Source organism: Macrosteles quadrilineatus, unplaced genomic scaffold (genome assembly GCF_028750875.1).
Source record: "Macrosteles quadrilineatus isolate MER2022 unplaced genomic scaffold, UCM_ALF_1.0 Scaffold_6__1_contigs__length_79288215, whole genome shotgun sequence".
Lineage (NCBI taxonomy): Eukaryota > Metazoa > Arthropoda > Insecta > Hemiptera > Cicadellidae > Macrosteles > Macrosteles quadrilineatus.
The window spans coordinates 64,889,213-64,907,709 of NW_026542599.1; the positions used below are offsets into that span (position 1 = coordinate 64,889,213).

Sequence of the window (18,497 nt, forward strand, 5' to 3'; positions counted from 1 at the left end):
ACCTATGTAAAGTTAACGAACGATTAAAAAATATCGATCTATTTTACTAACAAAAAACCGCCGTAAATAACTAATTTAGATTTTGTTGACCCTATGGCGGTTTTTTGTTAACAAAATAGATAAATATTTTTTAATCATTACCAAATTTTACATACGTGTAGAATACATGTTGACATGCCTTCGTTCCAAGTTTCAAGTAAATATCTATACATTACAAAAGTGGTTGTTTTGCTAAATGTATTGAATTTGTTGACCCGGGTCAACAAAATCACGGCCACCGGAGTTAAAGGCGGCCGTGAACAAAATAGGGAGTCCCGATTCCTAATTCCAAATTAACTACCGGTAATGAATAAGTTGTTATTTAATCATTATTGTCTCCAAATTTTAATTGATGTTTGCTTTGAAAATAGTTTTATAATTATATGAGCAAATATTAAAATATAGAATTTTCTTGCATTTAATTCCAGTCATTATATTAACAGAATAATGTGGTTGCTGTGACTGGGATACAAAATAGCTGTTGGAACAAACTGTTGCTAAAGCAATGTCTTTGAAACAGCTGTTGTTTTGTTTACTTTTGGTTACTATGGAAATACTTTGGATTGTTAACTTAACTGATACTGAAAGAATACTAGAAAGAAAGTTAAACCCATGAAACTTTTTAAAAGCAGGTAAACCCTAGGGTAAACCTGTAAAACACAATATATAACTTTAACTGATCCACTGATCCACAGATATTCACAATATGATTAACGTTTAGCTTCCCGCTTCTAGCAAAAAAATCCAACTGTAACCAAAAAAACAAAAAACAAAAATAAACATAACCTTACTTCTTCTAATCTAACCTCAATCAAAGTAGTTTATAAATAAACAGTTTTAATAATAAATGGGTGTGATCGTTGATAAGTCTGGACCAAATATTTATTGACATTCAAAGTGATTTTTTTCTTTTTGTGTGAGTTTTAAGTTTCAAACGAAAAATGGATTCATCAGATGAAGATATACCTTCTTTGATTCCGGCTGAATTCAAACCTGTTCCAGTTACTATTATTACTGGATATCTAGGAGCGGGGAAAACTACCCTTTTAAATTACATCCTTAAAGAACAACACAACAAAAAAATAGCTGTCATTCTGAATGAATTTGGTGAAGGTAAGTTTTACTAACATAGGCTAGGCCTAGGCCTAGTTTAGAACAATCAAGACTAAGCCTACAATTTTACACGTAGGTCACTCATTGACAATTTGCTTAATTTAAATGTCTTTAGCTTCATTCTTTTTGGAACATCAAATTTTATACTTCGTTACCTTTTCTATCGATGTTCAATGTCTTTTACATTGACGTTCAATGTTTTTACATCGATGTTCGATGTTTTATTGATAGTAGGTTAGGCCTACCGATGTTTTTGGTTTAGCCTACATCAATGCTTTTGTGTGTATTGAGATAGCCTATCGATGTTTTGCATGAACTTAACCTTAGTTAATGGAGAGTACAAAAAGCAGACAAAGAACTGAATAAAACACAGATGTTTTACACTAGTCCCAAAATCATGGATGTTTTCGCAACAATGTCATCGGTACATTGATGGTTGGAACGTCTATGTTACCATCGATGGATAACCAATCGATGCTCATCCCTAACCCTTACCTACCTAAATTAGGGCTATTGCAATGAAGTAACCTAATAAGCCTCTTCAAGAAGAGTTTCTGGCATTTAGATTCTTTATGACCTACACCGCATCCCGGTCAAGATCGAGCTTCTTGGCGTGGAGAATACCCTGGATGTAATGTGACACACAGGTCCAATTGTCCTCACCCTCCAGGTCATCATCGGTATGACTGTGTCCACCGTCAGAAATCCTATGAACTGTTGGCCTTTCCCAACGCTGGCAGTGGAAAAAAGTATGTTCTACGTCATCGGGAATGTCAGATGCCTGGGCAGTATATACAATTGGGTGACACGGCTTTGCCCATCCTGAACAGGTACGACCGGAAAAAGCCCCTCGTCAGGTAGCCTACATTATCCATCAGAAATTGGGTGAGGTAGAAGTTCATCTCTCCGCATCACCATTTAACGCAAGGTTGAGCTTGCTGTATCAGTTGCCTGGTTCAGCGTTCCCGTGACTCCTGTTCCTAGTTTTCCTGCCACAGCTGGTAGGTGCTGGTGTGCTCCTCTGTTCGTTAGTGCTCCTCTCCACGGTGCTGATAAATTGCCTTTCTCTCCGCCACCAAAAGTTTGACGGGGATGACTCCAGCAACCGCCAGGACCGCGGGTTTGACACTGTTCGGTAGGCAGATTAGAAACCCCTTCAACTAGGCAGGCATTGTACATGCTCAAAAGGAACAAGGGATTAGTAGTCAAAACTTTTTTGAGGACTGCGCCGGGTACCCCATCGGGTCCAGGATCCTTACTGTTCTTCAGGGATAGGACGGCCGCCTTCATCTCTTCAAGACTGAACAGTGGGACATCATCCTCCCTTCCAAAATCCCGCAGTGGGCGCAGCGTATGAACCAGGAAAAGGGACTCAACTATCCTCTCGATAGTAGCCCTGTCCATGACGGAAGGTGGAGAGCGGGTTCCAAGTTTCTTGGTTACAAGTTTGTAGTGAGTTACTTACTAACAATAGACCAAGATTTACACTGTTTTCTTTCAAATACGTTGAAAAGAAAATTCCAATAGTGCAGAAACACTAATAAGCCTACCCAGACAGAGATAGATACTTTTATAAAGCTTGAGTTCAAATTTAATCAATTAGGCTACCTGCAGGCCTACCAAGTTTAGAGCAAAGCTGTCTTCACTTTGGTAACTTAATTTGACATCCATTTAATATGAGATTGACTAAATCATTTTGTAAACTTTCAGGAAGCGCTCTTGAAAAAAGCGTGTCCATAACGCAAGAAGGAGAGCTATTTGAAGAATGGCTGGAATTGAGAAACGGTTGTCTTTGCTGTTCAGTCAAGTAGGTTTTAGTTTTTGAATCAACATCTTGTAGTCAATGCCTTAGTACAGTGGTTTGTGATTTGTTTGCTTTAGAAGTTTTTACAAAAATCGATGTACAGTAGGTAGAGTCCCGCAAGTCAGTATTAAGCCATCAGTCATAGTACGACAAATCCTTGGTACGACTTGCGAATGATTTGACTTGAGCTGGCTTGAGTCCATGTTGAACCCAAACTCAAAAAATCATTAATTTTCTGAGCCAGGTGATGAGTTTGCGGGACTCTCCTGTATTATTAAATTTTGAACAAAATAAAGCTGCACTTACACCAGAGCTTGGTATAAAATGTTTGAGCGTTTGTCGGCCTCTGGTTTAGCTTATTCAACGACACAATCACTAACCAAAGATTTGACCATTTCTGTAAATAGTTCAGGTTAGTGTAAGAAAGGACCATGTAGCCTTTACTTAGCCAGGTGAAATAACAAGTTTTGTATTTTATTAAATATAACTTTTGTAATTCACAGTAGGCTACCTCAAAATGTCTAACCTATCATGAAGTCAAAAACCAAAAAGTTCGCCCATTAAATTACCTGGACGACTACTGTAAATAAATTACAGCTAGGCCTACATACAGTTTGAAAGCTAAACAAACAGTTTGTAATAAAATGTACTATTAGGTAAAACAAAAATACTCTCCTAAACGTCAGTTTTATTGTTTTTTCAGGGACAACGGAGTCAAAGCCATTGAAAATCTTATGGCAAAGCGAGGAAAGTTTGACTACATTCTACTAGAGACAACAGGATTGGCTGATCCCGGTAAGTAGGCTTGGTTTTCCATAGCATAAAATATAGCCTGCTGGACTATCATTACTCTTACTCTCAGGGCCATGCATATCTAAGAAGATATTTGGCCGCACCAACAAAGCCTCTCCATCTTGCTCTATCCTCTGCATCCTCCTCAGTTGCTCCTAGTTGCTCCATGTCTTTCTTTACTTGGCTCCACCATTTTTGTTTTGGTCTTCCTCTCGGTTGTCTTCCTTCAGGATTTCTTAGTAAAACTAATTTTAACTTATTTTGTCCTCTCTTCGTAAAACATGTCCAGCCCATCTAACTCTTCTACACTTAAATTCACACACCACATCTGGATCTCTGTAGAGTTCTCTCAGTTCTCTGTTGTGTCTCTTCCTCCATTCACCACCTTCATAAATTGGTCCATAGATTTTTCTTAAAAAATCTTATTTTTGAATGTGATTAACTTCTTTCCTTCTTTTTTATTTGGTTTCCATGTTTCAGCTCCGTATAATAATACTGGGCTGATTATTGTCTTATAAATTCTAACTTTGGTGTTTTTAGAGAGTAACTTAGAGAACATCAGTCTGTTGCAAGCGTAGAAACATCTGTTTGCCAGATTTAGTCTATTTTGAATTTCTATTTCTTCTTTGTTTTCCCTGGATAAGATAGGCCTAACCCCCAAGTACTTAAAATGTTCTACTTTTTCAAATTTATGGTCATCTACCTGCAGTGGGTCTTGGGCTATACCTTGATTTCTTGAAAATTGTATAGGCTATTTGGTTTTCCCATCATTTACTTTTAGTCCTAATTGTCCTGTTTTATCCATAAATACTTTTGTTAGTTGGCGTAGGTCCTCTAAAGTTTCTGCAAAAATGACGACATCGTCTGCAAACTGGATGCTGGACTATCATTAGTTGCAATATTTCTTAATATAGTTGAGTTTTCCAGGAATTGGTTCTGCTGAAAGACTGAAATGAGAGGAAATATAAACACATGTGAATTGGGTGTCTACTTCTATAGTTATTACTATACTATCTATAGTTCTGTAGTTATTGTGCCAGACAGAGCTCTTAACACATTTTTCTTTGAAACCAATTTAGATTACAGAATTACTACTGAGCCCAATCGAGGCACTTACGTCGCTACCACTGTGAAATATTTTCACTTTTAAATGGCTCCTCTGTTACAGTTACAGTTTTTAGTTTAAATAAGATGCCTGCAATGACTGATTGTGTATTTCAACTTATCAAAGTATTGTAACCATGACTAACTGTGGATGTTCTTCCAGGCCCAATAGCGACCATGTTTTGGCTGGATCAAGACCTTGGAAGTGACCTATACCTTGATGGTAAGTTCTAATTTTTGGGATCCCTTTTCTTTAGGTGAGTCGGTGACTCAGTCGGTAGTGGGACTTTGAGCCCTGGTCAGTGATTTTGTGGGTTCGGATCCTGGTATCTGCCACTACTTTTTATTAGTACAATTCTCCCTTGTACTTTACCTGCACACCCCTTGCTTTGCTGAATACGTTCCACGCACAGGTCCGTAGCCTATGTGGACGGGCGAATGCAAGGTAAAGAAGCTGTTAACCTAAAAAAATATGATTTTTGTAATTTCCTGTACCTAAATACAGTGTTTATAAAACTTTGTGAATGTCATTCCAAAAAAGATATTTTCTTGCACGATAAGCATTTTTCACACTTAATGCTAGCCTCTATGACAATGTTTATTCAATTTTTGTACTGTACCTATAAAAATGTGTTATCATGGTAAAACAGTTGAAGAGAATTCAAACGTCAAATAAGATTTTTATTGCAAATTTGAATGTATTAAATACCATAGACCTATGTCCTCAACTCCTACAACTAAGAGTGCTAACTTTATCTTTTCTATTGTAGGAATCATCACAGTGATCGACTGTAAAAACGGCTTATCGGTAAGTTTGTTTCTTTTTTTACTAATCTGTTTATTTAAAAAAAAAATGATGTTACACAAAATTACAATTTACAAATACATAGGTAATATATATGTGTGTTGAGTTAGATTGAAATTTTTTTTGCCAGTAGCAAATAAAACTCTTTTTGTCATCAATTGTAGCATCGTGTACCACCGTAATTGTATTTTTACCTTTGTATTTTTATTTCTTTACCTTATATTTATATTTGTCAGGTTAAGTGTAAAAAAGGGCCACGTGGCCCTAACCTTGACTGGTAAAATAATAATTTTTTCTTTTAATTTAATTTAATTTAATTTTCATGATGGGCATAATTGGCGTACATTAAACTATGTAAGAAGCTACCTCAAACACAACTAAAAAACCCCACCCATGAACTATTTTCAAATTTGTAATTTTTTCTTGAGAGGATTTAGATAATTGATCCAGATGATTACATAGTTTGGTTGGTTAGAGTTCTAAGAAATCAGCTGATTGTCAGGTTTGTTCGCAATTAAGAAAGTCATCTTTCAATACAGGTGGTTTTACACTCGTTAAGTCGTCAGCCAATAATAGACTTGTCTGTTAAATACAGTGCTTAGTTTTTATGAGGCCATAATTAATATTAATCTCATGTTGAAATTTTTCTTCCAACAACCGTAAATTACTCTCAGGAAATCATAGCACTTTACTCACCATTTCCTCACATGTCTGATTGCTATTCCAATTACCATTGTTTTGAATCACCTTTATAGGCAATTCTCACAGTAAATTATCTTTTCGCAAATCGCCCATTATCTGTTGTTTTTAGTTGTGAAATACACCCAATAAATGTTCTTCTAGCACATATGTTATGTGAGAAGGTCACCATTATTAATCATAGTTAAATATTCTGAAATCTAAATAGTTGCAGAACATTAATAAACTTGATTTAATTCTACAAATCCTGGTTCTCGGTCTTTATACACATGTGCTGGGTAAAAGTATCAGACTTAACAATACCCAAATTGATCATGTCCACTTTGATTTACAACCATTTTTACTTGAAAATCATGGTAAAATAAAAAAAACATGAACAATTACAGTGTTTATTTCCTATTACTAAGTATAAATTATATCAGTTTGATCTTTTGATAATATATACAATTTTTACAATCACCAGTAAAATACTAACACCACAGTTTAATCTCAAAATTATTAAAAAAATGGTTTTAACGTGAATGAAAATTTTTGTTCTCTTAGATGATGTTTGTGTTTCATCTCTTAAACTCCATCAAGCACGGTGACACACTCACAACTTATTTTGAATTGTTTCAATATTGTTCTATCGGTGTTAAATTCTTTTTTGCTTATCGATGACTAACCAACGCTGATTTGAGCTTGCTGGTTGTCTTGTTAATTTTTTTTGCATCTTGAATTATTTGATTGTTCTATTGATTTCATTCAATCAATGTTGAGTTTGTTGAAAGTTCCGTTGATGCCAAACAGCTGTCCATGCACGTTTGTATTGTCTTTTGGCCTTTTAGCTTCATCTGTTCTTCTCTTATCGTCTTCAATGAGAAAATCTCTCATGGACTCGATTGTCTTTTGCCATGCAGCTGAAAATAATTGACCAACGATTATTAAAGGCTCTTAACAAAACAGTTGACTATTACTAACACCTTAAAAAAAAGTCCTGGAAGGAGTTTCATTACTGGTGATGTCACTAAAATCAATAAAATTTAATTTATGATATGCTCTTTAATATAAAAATAATTACTAAGAATTCAAGTTAATTTATAGCTTTGGTGTTATGTTACGAAAGATTAGTGTTTATTGAATACAAATCATGATTAAAATTCTAGAATGGCGGCCAACATCTCGTAATACTCTCATTGAGTGCTACGTCCAATTGTATCTCATGCTCAGTTGTCCTGGTCCTTGGTCAATGGGCTAGTAAATAGTTCTGGCTAATGAAACAGCTGATCTTAGTCAGTAAAAAAGCTAAAAGGAGCTAAAAAAGCTAAAAAAAGCTAAAAAGGATCACTCAATCCACACATCTACACTTACATTCTTATTCAGCTTATATATACAGTACTACCACACGGCAATGAAAAGCCAGGTTTTCCTAGGCGCGGAAGTGGAGAGCGGAGAGAGGAACGCGGAGAGCGGACTCCACTTGTCTTAGGTAATTTAATGTTAATGTTAATGTATTCCTAGAAGCGGAGCGGAACACCATGTTAATCTCTTCTGCGCTCTCCGCGTTCCTCTCTCCGCTCTCAGTTTAAACGCTTTTGTTTGCCGCATGTACGATTATGGAAATAAAGAATATTGTCTATTGTCTATACACATCTCTAGGCTTTGTCGCCTCAAAAGAAATGATAATGACTATTTTCGTGGATTTATTTGAGGTTATATTAGCTTAAAAACAAAACCTGAATTTCAAAATTTTGCAACAAATGAAGCTATACTCTGTATGATGAAACTTGTCTCCTGACCCTCCATCTGCCGAGGGTTTAAGTCCAGTCCCAGAACATATGGCCAGGGGACAGGTTCCATCATACAGACTATAGGTGTGATGAGTTACCTGTTTGTTCCACAATGCTAGGTCCATCTCCACCGTAGTCCTTCGGTAGCATCTTCTGTGGAATGTATTTGTAGAGGCTGGTGTGATCTCCAGACAGTACGTGAATCTAAAATATTAGACAAAAATGCAATAGTTTAAGAATTATAGTCTATATGATAGAACCTGTCTCCTGGCCCATCCATCTACCTGGAACTCTACCAAGCCTTAAACCATTAGTCAGTCTCATCGAAGCATATACTTCGATGGTCAGTACACAAGTAGATGGAGGGCTAGGAGACAGGTCCCATCATACAGGCTATACAAGGATTGTACAAACTCAATAAAAAGCTACTCTGAATGAAAATTCAACTAGAGTGATAGTTTTGGTGCCTTTATACATAACTTCAAACCACTTTAAGTTATGATCAGTAAAAAAAGTTGAAAATAATTTTTTAACAGCTTAGGCTCACCTTCAAATTATAAGGGTTTTTTATAACATATCAAGGCAGTGGAAGATCGGTTGTCGGTAAAATGTTTTGTTTTATTTATTGTTAATTAAAATTTAACAGAGCTCATTATTTTGTTTGTAAATAAACAGTTCGCAAAATATTTGTTCATATAATGGATCATTATCTTATACAGGCTAAACATCACTATAGGTTGTTGACAAGCTGATGGGGAAAAAATGTGTCAGATTGCTGATACCGTTTGTTTTTAAAAGTAATTATATAAAACCCAAGATTGTGTCCACTACCCTTTCCAAGTAGTGGAAAGTACTAAACTTCAAATATATTATAAATTAGGGTACCCCAGTTATTTTGAAACAGAAAATTTCCTGTTGGACTATTTTGATTTTGTTATCCATTTCCTATTTCTTCACACTGAAACTAATTTATTTCAAGGTCAACAAGTTTTTCCTTTGACTGAATAACCAATAATTATTTTCAGACACACACCTATGAGATATTTATGTGACCAAACCAAAGCTGTAAAAAAACTCATTATCAAAGATTTTCTCCCTTATTTTTTTAGTTCCCTATTATAGCGAGCTATATACAAAAATCATGTATACTATATGACAGATTTTTTATAGTCTTCCTAAAATCTTTTTCATATGCTACTCTATTAGTATTGATTTCCAAAATGTAGGGTAGAGCTCAAGAAATTGACTATCACATTATTTAATTTCACAAGAAAACACCACAGCTAGATTCATAAAAAAATATCTGCAAAATCAGAAACAAGCAAATCATTTTTTTTACATCATACTACACAGAAACGGGTACTTTTCCCTCCGTATTGATAGGCTGGAAAGTTGCCCTTTGCCGTGCCTAAACACGGAAAAGTAACGTACTGCACCGTAAAATCTTTTTACCGTGCACTTAGTCAGCTGATGAAATAAACAGCTAATTGCAACGGCCTACTTTATTTTCTGAAATATAAAAATGTTAATTTATGTAATGTCCTAAATAAATTGTGTTATCAGTTTAAAATTATGTAATGTATCGTACCTTACTCACCCGGTAAGATTTACTGTACTGGCATGAAAATCCCGCATTCGGCTACGCCTTGTGCGGGAGCTGTTGTGCTTGCACGGTAAAACACCACTTACCAGGCTAGTAACATAATATACTATTACACGTCATCTATCCATTACGGTATTCATAGGTTACTGATAAACGTCGTCTTACCCTCTTGCGGACTTTCTCCTTGAAGCAGGGTTTGAGGATGTTCAGAGCCTGTTCCACATAACTCACATTGTTGATCATGTAAACTCCCTTGATTCTGATTGGAAGTCCTTCCTGCAAAACACTCATAGCAGGATAAGAAAATACCAACAACGCCAGTACCTTTACGTGGTCTTTGGACTAAGGATAAAAATATAGCAGTTCAAACCAAATTATATTTAGTGGGGAGCGAGCTGGTTTAGTTGCCAAGAGTGGAGCTTCAGAGCCCAAAGTCCTAGGTTCAAGTCCCGCCAATCACCAATACATTTTATCTCTATAAAAATTCCGCAACCCTCAAATATCCCGAAGTAATGTTTAGTAACAGTTCCGGGCTAGAACCTAGCATCCTAAGATGTGAAGGGAGGTACATACAAATAATTATATTTAGTACAATTTCTTTTCAATGTTTAGCTTCAGTACTGTATCAATGAGATTGATTCTTAAATATTAGATTATGATAATGATCGCTATAATTAATTATCACTACTAGAAAGTTTGAGGGCTGTAAATAATTTATTACAAAAGTGTTTGTACAGTTATGTTTGCAGAAGTAAATAAATAAAAATAATTTTTTAATCGAGTATCAACATACACAATAAATAGGTACAATAAGGCCCAATAAGTAGGTACTACGATTTGGGTGATCAAAATCAATAAACATTCTTGATATGAAAGCTATTATTTTGTCTAGCCTGGACAACAGTTTACCACAGTCCCAGGAATTCTTTAGGGGTGAATAATATTTAATGTAGTTTTTATGAGGGATGAGTGGCCAAGAGTCAGCTTGATATTAGCAAATGACTGGCAACATTCAGCCCTGCAGGAAAGGAAGGAAGTAGTAAACTCAAGGTCACAACACTCTGAGGATCCTTAATGATTTGTTTATGTTTGGAAATCTCTTGGTGGTTCATCTGAGCCATTTGTTCTAACTTGAGCCAACTTTTAGTGTTTTGTTTTTGTATACCAAAAGCTGCAAGTGTTACGTAGTTGTAGGAATTTATTCACTGAATTACTGCATCGAGAAAGGAATTAACTTTCGTGTTTCTATGCATTGGGATTATTATGTTTTTTGTAAAGGAACAGTCGAAAGCCTGTTTTCAATACTATCTAATGTCCTGGGGAGCGAAGTCAAGAGGTAGAACGCAATCTTTGGTCCTTGAGTTTTCAGGTTCAAATCCCGCCAAATCTCCGATGGATTTTATTTAAGAGATAATGCCCATGTCTATCCTGAAGTAATGTGAAAAACGACCAAGGGCTTCAGCCTAGCGTCCATGAACAATAAAACACCCAAACAACAATCTGAACGTCCTCCTTTTGTAACATGAGTACATTAATTAATAGCCTAATGTAAAATGGTATATGGTTTCAGAATTGACCTCACTGTGTTGTTAACACTTCCTAAATGGCTTTCCAAGCTGAACAAATAAAGTCCTCTATATTTGAGTTATTCTGAAAGATTGTCTTTAAATGCTATCCAACCTATCGATGATGTGGCCAAACTAAGTGTGTTAGTTGCTCACCTGAGCTAGGGAGGTGAACTTCTGTATGAACAGCCACGGCAGCTCTGTCAGATGGTTGAGGTAGAATCCCCGAGAGTCGGAAATGAGCACCTCTCCGCAGCAAAACTCGTCTTGCATGACTCTCGCAGAGGCCGTAGCCATCATGCGCTTGTAGAATCCCTGTGACCAACAGTGTCACAACGTGTAGATTTATCAACATTGGTTGGCTTATAATTAACTTATCCATTTATCCGTAAATTCATCCATCCACTTATTCAACCTGTCATTCTTTAATCCTATCCAACCAGTCATACATTCATCCACCCATTCACTAATACAACCAGTAACTCATCCGTTTATTCATAACTCATTGGTCAATCAATTCATTTATAAATCCATTCAGTGTTAGTAATTATAATAATTTTTCCGTGATACTTTTTTTATCTGAAATAGTTTCTTGAAAAATTTTATTTATGAACATTTTAATTGTGGTTAATTGACGGTTATATCACAACATTGTAACAGATAAAACATTTCAGCTCTACCTTCAAATCCTTCCCAGTGAATCTTTTCTCCTTATCTTCGTCATTGTAGTTAAGTATGTGTACTCGGTAGCCTTCTGGAGTGAGGTCTGGGAGGCATAAATATCGTCTGAAAAAAAATGATTGTCACTAATATCAAATATATTTCTTACATTTTAGAATTGAATTCAAATCACATTAAACATATAATTCATTGGCTAATTCGCAATTGCTCGGAAACATTTGCCACGTTTCAAAAATGTTCATTGTGTCATCTAATGTTTTGATCATATTACTTTTCGTAAAGTTTTTAGTAAACATAGTAATGTAACACTATAGTCTTACACTTTGTCAATGCTGTCTATGACATCCTTTTGCAATGGGTCTCTGGTGCAGAAGATCTCAGGAAGTTGATGCCTCATGGAGAAAAATGTGTCGATTTTGTATTTTGTCACTTCTGTGCTGAACTTTGTGCCGATCAGGTACTGCCGGATGAATTTGACTGCATAGTCATCTGAAATAATCATTACAAAGTGGGTTTGATTGAATGGTTTAAATTTCCATCAAAAATTTGATTCGATTTTACCACCCTGACAGACATCACCTTACCTCCTTGCCTGTGGCATGTGACACGCTATTTTTTGTGAGATTATTAATTGTGCCCTTTTTCCCCATCCTCAAGGGGAAATTTTTCTCTTTCTTGTTTCCTCAACAATCCTAAAACCTCCTAGTTCCTTTATATTAGCTCTCTCACATTTTTCGGCAGAGTGAAAATAGAGCTTGCATAGAACTCAAGTTTCACCAGTTAAATCCTGAGTTTATTTGGAAGCTTATTGGCTGATCCAAATTGGAAACTACTAAAACCATTTTTAGCTGTTTATTTGTGCCATAAGTATTCTTAATCTGTGACTAATGCCAGCCTAACTTCTAGTTTTACTCCGACTAATTCAGATTACCGGTAATTAGGATCTTATAAAAAAAGTGGCAGTTTATATTTTCTTATAAAGTTTATAATTTAATTATATGTTACTTTAACAATTAATATGCATACAATACTACTTATAACAACCTAATGCATATATGATTAATCAAGTATTCTTCCATAATTTTGCATATAAAATATGTTTATTTTGTGGTTAAATTTATTTAGTTTTCCTTTTTCTCAAGGGTTTTCTTGATCCTAATATTGTTATTGTTCCCCCTTCTTGGCTTCTTCAAACCATGGATCACATTCATAATTTGGCTTCATTAAAGTTCCTAATATTTAAGTCAAGTTCCTGGTGAATTGGTTGTGGGCAAGGTCATTTCTGATAATCTCAATCCCCGGCCTGTAGGCTACACATTCGGCAGCCCTATAATTATTCTCAATTAAATTCCCTCTTGTTGTTGGAAGCAGGTACAAAAAACTCGGTAGTTATTACAGCCAAGGTTGATTTATTAGTTCAAGGTTTGCTTCCTGTTTCCAATTGATCGCGATTTAGTTTCATTCTTGTGTTTTTACCTTTCCACCTAATAACAGTTTTAGTTTATATTATTGTAGAAATTATTATTGTTGTGGTCTGTATTTTATTTGTTATGTAACTCCGACCACAGTTAGCACTTGTGTTTTTAAATCTTCATTACAATTCTGGCTGAATTTTATTGTTAAGTGTTGTCTCTTAGAGGTTTGTCAAAAGCTCATAAAAAATTTTGTTGTCTTCATATTTTACTTACTTAGAGATTAATAATTTAATCAAGATTTGCTGGTAAAAATCAAAACAACACTTAAATTAAACGTCTTGCTAAAAATTTCGCAGAATTGTTCGTTTTCAAGCAAAGTTCTTTAAAATTTAAGTTACAACATTTATTAATTGAAATCAAATCATTACTGCAAAAGCGACAATCAATTTTTTTCTCTTTAGATTTTCTGGTTTCCTTTCTTTGGCTGTTCAGTTTTAAATCCCTATCAATATTTTAGTATAAAAGGGGGGGATGTAGATTAAAACCTTATAAAACATTTACATTTTTCATTTTTGATTAATGCAAAATTAAATATACCTTAATCAAAAAATGCATACAATATAATTCAGTTTTATCAATTTCTCAAGGAGCGTTTTACTACTTTAAGAATAAAAAAAAAATGCTCTCCAGATAGTTTAAAGATGTTAAAAATGAATAAATTTTCTATTCACTTAAGTTTGGACAAATGTTAAAATCTTGCACTGCATGATACATTCTGTTTTACAGTTTTCCCACTTATTAATTGATTAAATTTGAATTCACAATTTTTTTTGCTATATAAAAGAACGTTTTCATATAAAAATAAATAAAATTAAACATGAAAATGATACTATTATTTACAAACTTCAGTTACCTGGCAAAGATGGTAAATGTGGTTGTTTTTTCATCCAATCTTTGATCTGTTCTATTTTCTTTTGCACTTGAACGTCATCGTAACCGAGTTCATCCTCGACAGTTTTCCGCTGTTTTACAGTAATTGGTGCGAGTGCCATCTTGCCTAGGCTGAAAAATCATGTAATTTAATTTACACTTACATTAATTATTACGTAATCTTGTAGATTAATACCATTCAAACAGAGTTTCTTGTCAAGCTGTGGTAGTTTGATAGAAAAAATATGAGCAAGCAAAAACATTCTTAACCAAATATTTTTTGTGAAATTATTTAAATGTATTTGTGAGTCATCAGGTCCTTGACATCAATGTAAAAGTATTATTTTAGCTATGCACTATCAAATAAACCATACAATTCACAATTTGTGATGAATAATGTTTGTACATACATTGTTTATGTAAATACACATTGCTTCCTATCAATAAGATAAGGCCTAGTGTAGATCGTTGAGGAACTCCAAAAAGAGAGCATTGACAAGTGCATTTCACAACATCAGGAATGCATTGCGTGAAGTTTCCTCAACCTCACACTTGAGTCAGGTTTACCAAGGCCAATGCTCTGTGTGGAAGGTCAGCATAGTAAATCTCTTTGACTGTAAATCTATCAGTTTTAAACTCAACCACAAGCAACTATTGTACTCTCATTTACTGGTGACCATAAACACTAGATTTAAAATCGTTTTACCACAGCATAATCTGGAATTACTATTCAGGGTTAACATTTTTACAACACCTACCGGTTCCTTTAAAGAGAGAAGAAAATATAAATAAATTCAAATACATACTAAAAAACTTTTTAATTCAATTTCCTTACTATTCGAAAACAGAATTTTTAAGCACAAAAATTAGCACGTAATATTAAATTTGAATTCCATAACATAACTAAGGGAACTTTTTTATTTATTTACTTTTTTTATCTTCACGGTGCTTAGAAATACATTATTGTTTTTATTTTATGTAAGCCCTCGACTAAACTGGGACAGGTGGTGTCGTCCTGCAATCCAGCTACTAGGAGGTTGCGAATTGTGAATATTTATAGGCATGCACTGTGGATGTGATACTCCCTGGTGTGGATTAACGTCTGCACGAGTGAGTACTACGACTATCCGCAATACTATCCTGATAATTAGACCAATTCGTATATACCAAGGCAGAAATGTGGTTTGGATTCCACTATAAACTGTAGGTCCCTTAGTTGCCATTAGCTTTATGGTTAATTAACAGCTGTTTCTGAGGATATGTCGACCTTAGTCACTAACAAGACTACAAGATCGCGCCACTCATCCTACACTCATCTTCATTCATACTTGGCTTAAAATACCTACTTTGTATGGTCGCCATTTCATTGAAAAGTATTAAATGTTTACTTTCTAATGTTATTGACTTGACTCTATTCAACACATGTACTCTGTGTTTTATTGAATAAAGAATGATTTGATTTGATTACAACAAAATTGTCAATCTAAATTAAGTCTCTTTTCAAAACAGTTGATTAACAGTTAATAGAGGAAATGTATAAGTTTAAACCCATTCAAATCAAATCAAATCAAATATATGCTACATAAGTACAGTTTTGTACATTGAATGGCGTCAACTAAATCTATATTAAATTAATAATTTACAAATTTGCATATCTTAGACCATTATTTACATTAAAAACCAAGAACCAGTAAATGAAAATAATCAAAACTTTAGTACACTGATCTTATTAAGCTTAATCAAGCAATAAAACTATGGTCACAAATATTTTAAAAGCACTAACAAATTTAAAATATATTTTTTCCATCAATTAAATCTGCACTTCAAAGGGTTTATTTACTTTAAATTTAATTCCTCAAATGTACAAAAATTTTAATTTTTTTACCAAAAAATAAACTGAATTGCTATTATTTTGGAGGAAAAAATTGTTTTAGTAATTTTTAAAATTCAGTTATTTATTTTAACGATTGTTTAAACGATAGTTTTTTGTTTAAACACACAATTATATCTGTTCTAAAATATCTTGCAGACTGACCAAGTTTAATTTGTAAATATCTATATGCTTAATACAATAATGGGATTCTCTGTTACACCCCTTTTCCATTGGTCCTATTAAACTGATTTTCACGATTGGGTTGTCATTTTAGAGCTTATGATCTAGTGGAGTGACTATAATGGTAATTACAAAGGCAATTTCTTCTAGGGCTCTTCCCCCCTAGTGTTTGATTTTTGTCTTAAGTTCAAACATTTTTCAAACATTTCAAACATTAAAATATGCTGGACCAACATTCTTTATAATGTTTTAAATGTAAATCGTTATTTAACAGCTGATCAGTTGAAATTTTAAATACAGCCAGATTGTAAATAAGAGACAACTTGTGAAAATGGATTAAAAATAAGTTACTTTATGATAATTGTAACCTGATTGAGGTAGGTAAAATATTTTTTTATTTCCACCAAAATCGTCATTTAGTTTCAAATTAACATAAATAGTTGAGCAAAACACTTATAAAAAAAAAATTAAGGGACAAAAAACCCCAAAATCAACCAAAAAATAATATCCTTAGTCCAACAGAAGTACATGTTGAAAATCATGAAACAGGGAATAAAATAAGTATTTAATTGAATGTAACCAACCAACTTAGTATGAAAAGTCAAATTTAAAATATATCCCCAAACAACCAAACCACAACCGTTTATTTTATTCTCTATGAAAATAACATACAACTTTTAAATTTACAGTTTTTTTTTTAATTTTCTCCTAACCATTAGGTGCACAAAACGCTTTAATATAAGCTATTAAATTATTTTTGTAAGCTCTAAAAAATAGTTTAGAGAAACAATTACAACATTTATTTTTTAGGTTTAAAAATATGAAAACCCAATTTTTTACCCTATAAAACCCTGTTCCCATAGTCCAATAATGTAGGTTTCCTAGAAAATTCGCTAAAGTTAAATTATTTAAATACACCAAAAAATATTGATCATAAATCCATGTAAAAAAAAAATATAAAAAATGGTAAAAATACTCACACAAATATCAGACAATCTTCATTGGCCAGGTAATCCAGGGGTGTGAGCCAGTTGATTGAGCCACTGACTTGTGTATGTGTGTGTGTGTGTCAGTGAGCCACCGACTACTGACTAGTGTATGTGTGTGTGTCAGTGAGGTGACTGATGGCTGATACTTAACCAGTGTCTGACTATCAGGTTCACACAGATCATTAGAAGTCCATTTGATGACCTTGCAAAAGAGGGGGGGGGGGGGGAGAACTAGCCAAGGATATGTCCAGCAATTATAACATAGACAGTTGTGGATGTTGGGAAACACTAGGCTGTTGGAGGTTAGTGTTTCAACCAGGTGAAGGGTTGGTGAGAGTTCAAAACTAGTTTTTGAGGAAAAACAGAAATTATACAATACGGTTTTACCTGAAGGTTATGATTATTTAATATTAGGTGAATGAAATTACAAATTACAATAAATATAATTTTTTTAGTAGATTTACACCTTATAATAAAGTGATTTACCTTACTCAGTCAGCTTAATTATCAATAATAGTAGCGTAATTAAAATCCATTTTCATAAAATATTTCGTTTCTTGTTTACTATTTGACTGTGGTTAAAGATTTAACTAAAGGATCAGCTGTTGTATTACAATTCACATTTAAAACACAGCTGGTTTACATGTGTTAGCAGCTCTGAATATTTATACTAAATGATCCTAGGGAGTGAAAATGAAATTAACTTTTGACTTACTATTCTTCCCTTGTTAGTTTTTGTGGTTCTTTCTTAACAAGAAGCACTTTAACTTTTCTGTGAGCAGCATTCTACTCAAGGATGCCTCTTTAATTTCATGAGTTGCTTAATTAAACAATCTTATACCCGATACAACTCTATATTTTGTTTGAAGTCATGCAAGTCAGTAATATTTATTTTGTCCCCATTAGCAACTGTACAAAAATTAAATGTAGATAAATTCATTATGTAGCCCATGAACTGTTTAAATAATAAGACGATATACCTTACATCAACAGTTCAACAAGTGGTGTTCAAATTCACGGCATGTTTCGCCTATTCATTCAGGCTTTGTCAAGTGATCTTTACAAGAATGATTCACCCAGATGAGGTTTGTCAATTACGAACAAATAAATGCACATTATAGACACACGAGATAACA

At 34.0% G+C, this 18,497-nt stretch overlaps 2 protein-coding genes across 2 annotated transcripts in view; one reads left to right on the forward strand and one right to left on the reverse strand.

Annotated features, from left to right (window-relative positions):
- Positions 1-799: 799 nt before the first annotated feature.
- LOC128996772 (zinc-regulated GTPase metalloprotein activator 1-like) overlaps positions 800-18,497 on the forward strand; it is a 97,153-nt gene continuing 79,455 nt past the window's right edge. The window contains exons 1-5 of the mRNA XM_054422235.1: positions 800-1,152; positions 2,863-2,959; positions 3,660-3,751; positions 5,016-5,075; positions 5,623-5,660. Coding sequence (XP_054278210.1) covers positions 981-1,152; positions 2,863-2,959; positions 3,660-3,751; positions 5,016-5,075; positions 5,623-5,660 — 459 coding nt within the window. The 5' untranslated portion in view covers positions 800-980. The remainder of the gene's footprint in view (positions 1,153-2,862; positions 2,960-3,659; positions 3,752-5,015; positions 5,076-5,622; positions 5,661-18,497) is intronic.
- Positions 6,732-17,495, reverse strand: LOC128996773 (alpha-tocopherol transfer protein-like). Its single transcript, XM_054422236.1, has 8 exons — positions 17,353-17,495; positions 14,303-14,451; positions 12,295-12,463; positions 11,974-12,079; positions 11,450-11,608; positions 9,894-10,004; positions 8,224-8,329; positions 6,732-7,255 (listed from the first exon to the last, which is right to left on the reverse strand). The coding sequence occupies exons 2-8, from the start codon at positions 14,439-14,441 to the stop codon at positions 7,101-7,103; spliced, it is 945 nt and encodes a 314-aa protein (XP_054278211.1). The 5' UTR covers positions 14,442-14,451; positions 17,353-17,495; the 3' UTR covers positions 6,732-7,100.